The sequence below is a fragment of the Fundulus heteroclitus genome, unplaced genomic scaffold, assembly GCF_011125445.2.
Source record: "Fundulus heteroclitus isolate FHET01 unplaced genomic scaffold, MU-UCD_Fhet_4.1 scaffold_70, whole genome shotgun sequence".
Taxonomy (NCBI): domain Eukaryota; kingdom Metazoa; phylum Chordata; class Actinopteri; order Cyprinodontiformes; family Fundulidae; genus Fundulus; species Fundulus heteroclitus.
Window position 1 is genome coordinate 1,384,937 of NW_023397143.1, and position 7,628 is coordinate 1,392,564.

Below are 7,628 nucleotides of genomic sequence, written 5' to 3' on the forward strand. Positions count from 1 at the left end.
GTGCTGTCCTCCGGTCAAAAACATCAGACATAATCAAGGGGATTTCTGTAATGTAATTCACTATTTACTAACTTACACAACTACATGTAGGCATATGAGCAATATTCAAATATCTCATTTTAAAATGTTGAAATCAAAAAAATCTTGATTTATTTATCATTTATTATTATTGTGACATCAGTGTTCACAAAACGAATAATGCATGGTCTTTCAACAATTTCAAGTAAATAATAAAACAATTTATGAAAAATATATTTTTAAAGCATGTGTCATGTGGTGCCCCCCATACCATCACTGCTACTACAGCTGCAAGGCTCGTGGGGCATGTCTCTGCCAGCTTTGAATATCTGGAGACTGATCTTTTTACCCTTTCTTTTAAGCAAAATAATCCCTGCCTGGTCCATAAAGGCCAAGTTGGTTAGGTGGACAACAGATTTTCCCCACCTGAGCTGTGGATCCATGCAGCTCCTCCAGTTACTAGGGGGCCACTTATCTGCTGTGTTTGAGAATAAATTACACAAATCCGGACAAAATTTACTAACCAGGCGACCTCCAACGACGATTGTTTGCAACCAGGAGCATCAACGCAAAGGGGGGCTGCATTCGCGTGCCAAAATTTTAATTTTTAACTTTGTATCCTTTTCCTTTCAAGTGTTCCAGACTGAATACATTAGGCCCATTCTCAGGGTTAAAGCATTATTATTTCTATTAATACTAGTGTGGATTTTAATAAACAAGAGGTGCGGCGACACTAATGCGGCACTTACACTTCCTACTTTTAAACATTTTTACACATGACGGCGTAGATGTTCCTTTGTTTGGACAAAGTCCCTGTCATACGTGAGTGCCTGAGTTGGCCCAGTCCCACACGTTTCCACAGCCCGGCGCGTCTCTTGACTTGGCCTCGCTTCTCCTCAGATCCGAGGTCACCGAAGCGCGTCTGTGCACACGTGCCCAGCAGCAATAACATACCTTAGCCTGTGAATCTGTGCACACTGGCCCCTTCTGGTCTTCTTCCAGTCCAGGTCAGGAGGCAGGAAGAGCGGCAAGAGAAAGGGAGGAAGCAGAAGCCGCTCTCGCTGGCTGCAGGTACTAACCCTGAACCTTGACATTTAACTTCAGCCTGGATCTTTCTGACAAAACACAGCTCTGCAACCGCAACTCTGAAATACCTGATATTTTTACGCTTAGAGGAGGTCTAATTTGGGCCATGTGACTAATTAGTAATAAGCAAACCACAACAAAAATAACTGACAAAAATTCCAGATTTATAATTTATTTCTTTATTATCTGCCAACAATAACAACTTGTTGGTTTTGTTCAATCAACACACGTACAGAAATGGTTAGGAAAGCTGCAGGAACTGATTTAGTTTGTTCTTTCCTTCGTGAAACTGACAAAAGCTGCTGGGGTACAGCTGTAAAGACATGAGTCCTGTCCAAATCCAACCGTTTCCACAGAAAAGGGAGCAAAGAGTACCATCACAAACACGTGTGTTCACACCTGAGAGATTTAACCACTTGACATGATCACCATCGTATGGATACTCATAAATAGTCTTGCTGTTTTTGGACAGAACCCATAACTTTGGAGGGTGACTGATTTTTTTTTTTTTTGTCCCTCTGGAGCCGTTTTTACCAGTTCCAGAAGAATAACCTGCTGCCATATTTGGAAGGCTCCAATTTGCCTTCGATGACCGGGTTGGGCTCAGGACGAGGTCTAGAGTGGTAAGGGTTCTCTGGGAGAGGCCGCGAGGTTGACACTTTGGTAACCTGTCAAAACAAATAAACAAATTTAAAAAAATTAAATGATTTGTTAGACGTTGAAGCCAGATCCAACTTCATCCTACTGCACAGTCTACTATTAGCAGTCACTCCATCATTAGTATGAAGGTATACCACGGTTTTTCATTCAGTAGAATAGGGCAGTCGATATAGAAAAAAAAGGATATCGATAAAATGGAAATCATATTTATCGATATGAATAATTATCAAAACATTGTAAACGTTTATTTTAAGTGCAGCCCTGGCCATTTTATGCTGTTGCTTAATGGTCGATCTTTAAATAAAGAACAATCCTTAATTCAACCAACGTTTTACCAAAACTGTAAGTCTTAAAAGAAGAAAACTTTCTCTCTGAACTCTTTGAAGCTTGGTGAAGGAGCTTTCCTGAGTCTGCGTTTGTGATTGGTTGGGAAGGTGTAATAACTAGTATATAACCTACATGATTGGATTGAATGCAAAAGGAAGGAAAACTTTTCTTACTGAACTTTTCATTGACCCCAGGAAGATCCTGAGTTCAGTCAACAAAACAATTTGTTCTATTTTTTAATTAGTTTATGCTGACTAAAATAAATAATGATTTAATCACACCACTTAGAGTTTACACTTAGGTTTCACCAAAAAGAAGTCACTAAGATGCTGTTTCTATGATTTGGAGCAAGAGACACAGGCTGTACACTAATACGCCTAATCAGCCTTCAGTTTAATGATGCAAGCCTATGCGATATCTGTGTTTTTTTAGCTAATCCACAGTGAATGAGAGAGATGCAGGTCTGTTATAACACGTATAAAACAAGTCAATGGCTTATCCTCCTGATGGCTGCCGTACTGGACAGATCACACTGAGATTAATCACTTTCCAAGTCAGACCAAGATTGGGGAAAATTGGACTGAACCACCCTATAAGTGAAGGAAGAGAACAAATTTAGCAGTTCTTTCAAATATCTATTTTTAGGATGCGAGTTTAAAAGGGATAATAAGAATTAGTAGACAGACTTAAGTTTTTGCTCCCTAACCTTTAAAAATGGGGGAGCAGTTACTCCAATAACTCCACTGTTCAGGCACCTATGCATAAAGTTTGAAATCCATTTAATGAGATACAAGAGAAAGTGCCAACGTGATGACGAGTAACACAACTCTGATCCTCCGCAACTTCTGCTGGAGTCAACTTGCTGGAAGAAGCATATAAGATTTCTCTATCGCTTACAAGATAAGCTAATTTGTCTTTTTTTTAAATATACGCATGGTTTATAAACTCCAGTTAATCTACAAGCAGCCCATACTGTCTGTATGCAGCTTGAATAATACTTCAGTGCTACTATATAAAGAGCTGAATGGCAATAAATGTTTAATATAGTTCACAATTACCAAACGTACTTAAGCATACAACCTAATTTAACTGGTGTTTATTACATTTTTAAGGAAACTCAAAGTAAATATTTATGTCAGAGATAACATGAACACGACTGAAAATTGATCAAAAACTTTTATAAATTTTTGAGGTAAATTTCCTAATACTGTTAGGACTTTAAAACTTTTTATTTTTCCCATGGTGAAAACCTCCTGTTGGGCTGTGCATAATCAGCACATACAGAAAGCCGCGGTACGTGGCCCACCCGACCCGTCTCACCTTAGATAGATCTCCCAGCTGAGGTCTCTCCCAGCCCAGTTTATCTAGGACGCAGCTGTCAAACGCCTGCTGCTGTTTGCGGCAGTGGCGTAGTTCTGCCAGGTTGGTGTAATCCAAGCAGGTCCAATACTCCGTGAAGGACTCGGCGCAGTTTCCCTTGATTTGCCTGAAATGAATCCGGACATACAATTATATTACTATCTACTGCTATATGTGGCTCACAACTGTCAAGCAAAGATTCTTTTTTTTCTATTCTTACAACTTCTGTTGCATGTATCTGTTCCGTGTTTTTTTTATTTTTTATCTTGTTTAAATATTAAATTAGTAAAGATTTTCTCAATGGGTATGAAACAAGTTCATTCAACAACATTTAAAACAAAAAAGTAATCAGAACGTTTTATGACTAGAACACACATCCCAGGTAACCTTTCCCTTATTTGCCTTTAGAGAAATCATGCTTCTTCACCACCTGAAGCAAAAATTCATTATCAACATGTAAAATGTCCTTTATCACATTTTTTATACAGAAATGTGGGTCTACTTTCAAAATTAAAGAGAGCTACTGTATAAACACTATTTAAACTAAGCCTTTCTCAACAACTCAATCTGCCAATAATTAGAAAAATTTTTAGGTTGACTTTCTAGAATACCTCATAGACAGTCAGAAAATGTTTCATCAAACTGCATATTTGTATTTGTCGGACCATCCTGGATAATCGGTGTATGAAAGTTCCCATCTGGCAAACGCTCCGTCCGATTTTGGACACTTCTGTTACAATATTGCGAGTCTCTGTCCAGTCTCGTTCACAAAATCTGCTTACTTCCATCAATCCTACGTTCTACTTAAAACCTCATCAGCTTTTTCTCCTGCAGTCTTTCAGCACTAGTTTTCAGTTACAAACCTCTACATCCTATGATAAACTGAAAACCCTAATTGCAGAACAAGACACAAAACCTCAAAACTTTTTAAATCTTCTGTGTCTACAGAACAGCTTCAAAGTTCACAAGAACAACTATCTAGCAGCAACATTTGCAACATCAGACCACATTTTCTTCCCACATGTCCATCACCGGGTGAGAAACACACAGATTCTGACCACAAACCTCTTATGGCCAGAGTTACACATGGACTCTTATAGTCTGTACTCCGCTGGCACCAGCGATCAGCCACATCTTTAATCATCAAGGTTCAACTTTGCAGATGACAACAGGCAAGCAATTTTAAATCTGAAAATGTCATTATTCCGCATAATACAACAGAGTTCTGGATTCTTCTAAATATCATGAGAATATTTCTTCTTTAAGCCAAAGTAAACAGTTAAAATGACACCTCTGCAGGCAATGAGAAAGACTGCTACTTTATAGAACAATTTATTTTTTAACCTTAAATCTGAGCCATAATTTTGTCAGTCAAGTAATCCCTGTATATTCCCTTTTCTGAATGTCTACTTTGACTGAAGCTATTAAATATTAAAAGATCTTAGGCAAAAAAAACACCAGCCAGTTTATGTCCTTATGGATTTGGTTACCTGAAAAAGTTTAGTGCACATTCGTTGACCTTCCTCCCTTCTTCTACACACTTTCTTGGGTCCTTCTCCTCCCAGCGACAGAGCATAAACTCCTTGTTGGCTTTGTCACACTGGGAGCCATAATGGTGGGCGGCAGCCTTTAGAACGGCAGATGACACGTTTATCTAAAGCAAAAGAGAACAACAAAATATGGCAGAGTTAAAAAAAAACAGCAACAAGTGAAGGACAAAAGAAAAACTTTTTTTGGGGACTATTCATGCAGGATATCAAAGACAGTACAAGCAGAGATGCATCAGCACATTGCTGTAATAGAATGTAGGAAATATTTATAATATGTCTGCTATTATTTGATTTTTTTTTTAATTTGTTGTAGCTTCATATTATTGCCCAATACATAGCAGCAGGTTCTGGGAGAAAGAACCACATTGTCAAAATGATACGCAGTATTCGTTTCAAGAAAATAGTATCTTTCCCACAACCAAAATTTTAACTAACAGAACTGTAAAACCGTGGATTCAACAGTCCACTATTTGATACCAGGGCGGCACGGTGACACAATGGTGAGCGCTCTTGCCTCACAGCAAAAACGGTTCGAGTCAGGGCCTTTCTGTGTGGATTTTGCATGTTCTCCCCATGTCTGCGTAGGTTCCTTCCAGGCGCTCCGGCTTCCACTACCACTGGAGACATGCTGGTCAGGTTGGCCACTTGCGATTGCTTGCTCAGGCTAACCATCCATCTGATCTACGACATTTTGTTGTATGTATAATGACAAATAAAGGTAGGGCTGGGTGATAAAAAAAAAAGCATATCAATAAAATACAAATCATATTGGATCTAGATTGATAGTTATCAACAAAATCAAAACATATATTTTAAGTGACACCCTGACCATTTTATGCTGTTGCTTGGCAACCTATTTTTAGATACAGAACACAAAGAAACACTGAATTCAAACTCAAACCTTTTATTCAACCAACTTTTTACCAAAACTCCAAGTTTTTAAAAAGAAGAAAGAACACACGCTCTGTGAACTCTTTGAAGGGGGCGGGGCTTGGTGACAGAGCTATCCTGGGTCTGCGATTGTGATTGGCTGGGACGATGTAATGACTGTAGTATTAACCTACATGACTAGAATTCAATAGGAAGGAAAACTTTTATTGTATTCTTTTTTTCTATCATCGATATACATCCATCCATCGACATATAGTGTTATTGAATTATCGTCTCTAAAATAAAACATTTTATTGTAGTGCTGGATTAGATGTCGTGTAGAACATACAACAACCAAAAATATTGTTATTATGTGTTGTACTTGCTGCAAACATGAAAGATCAATTTAGGATATAAACAGCATGTATTTTTTTTTTCTTTGCTTGCTAATCTTAAATTTTAAATCAATCCTGTCTTTTTTCTTTATTTCCCCCTGATTTGTTATGCTGCCCTATATTTATTGGCACAAAAATATAACACTGCTTTATAATTTTTTAAGGTGCTGATCACATCGTAGCTTAACCAGACTGTGCACTGGTTTGTTTGCCCCAGACTTTTGGGAGGAGGAAAATGAGACGTCTTGAGTAGATCTTTTAATACGTGTCTTTATGTCTTTTCAGATGATCTGACAGTCGATTTCAAAAGTATGTTAAGGGAACCATTTCATTTCCACTTTGTTATACAACATTTACAGATAAGTAAATGCTGACACGTTACACTAATAACTATTCATAACACTGCACAGAATATTTGTCCAGCACATTTTTTTCAGAGTGACAAACTGGAAAACTGATTGTTCTGTATATTATTAAATACATTTTCATTGTTATTTAAGGCCTGGGTCATCTGCAAAAACATAATGATGATAAGTTTAAGACACTCATGTGTCGAAGTAAAACAAATGAGTATTTTTTTTTTTACTACTGAAATATAGAAAAGTGAAAAAGATCCCACATTATCTCGTACACATTATTGAGTGTTCACAATGACCCAAACTACTGACAGCGATGACCTGTCTTTCAAGGACATATTTTTATTCAAAACGAAACCACCCGAATACGAAAACCTGATAAACTAAAGTTTGAAAGTAGTTGTTGTGAAAATATTGTCTTTAAAACAGGAAGTACAACTTGGAATGTGACCCATTTGCAGTGCCACAACTTAACACAACTTAACGTTATCTTCCGCGTAGTTCCGAAGGACAAACATAACTTTCCGGTGGTTTATCCACGGTGGACTTGCGCACAGTTACGCCATTCATGCATATTGAATCTAGCACTGCTCATAACTGACTTTCACCGCTGTAATAACTTCAATGGGACAGCTCTAGCAGCTAGCCGGTTAGCTTGCTGGCTAGCTAGCATATATTCTCTGAGCAACAACAACCGCTGCTCACCTCATCCACTTTCAGCTCCTGCTGCGTCGGAACTTCCAGCGTTGTCGGCATGGCTGACTGCTTGTTTTCTACAACAAGCGAGCAAAAATCAAACAAGGCTGAGAGAAACCATCAAACGTCCTCCCCGTGTGGCTCTAGGACGACGAGCAACTATGAGGCCGTGGAGAAGGTCAATTTACGTCGTATGGAACGTCCTGATGACGCAGTCACGTACAAAATACGTGGACATCTCAAACGAATTGTTTGAAATACTTTACTAAGTAAAATATAATAATAATAATAATAATAATAATAATAATAAT

At 38.1% G+C, this 7,628-nt stretch overlaps 1 protein-coding gene across 1 annotated transcript; it reads right to left on the reverse strand.

Annotated features, from left to right (window-relative positions):
- Positions 1-1,260: 1,260 nt before the first annotated feature.
- On the reverse strand, positions 1,261-7,515 carry ndufa8 (NADH:ubiquinone oxidoreductase subunit A8). Its single transcript, XM_012871147.3, has 4 exons — positions 7,327-7,515; positions 4,941-5,104; positions 3,412-3,577; positions 1,261-1,772 (listed from the first exon to the last, which is right to left on the reverse strand). The coding sequence occupies exons 1-4, from the start codon at positions 7,375-7,377 to the stop codon at positions 1,635-1,637; spliced, it is 519 nt and encodes a 172-aa protein (XP_012726601.2). The 5' UTR covers positions 7,378-7,515; the 3' UTR covers positions 1,261-1,634.
- Between the last annotated feature and the right edge of the window lie 113 nt (positions 7,516-7,628).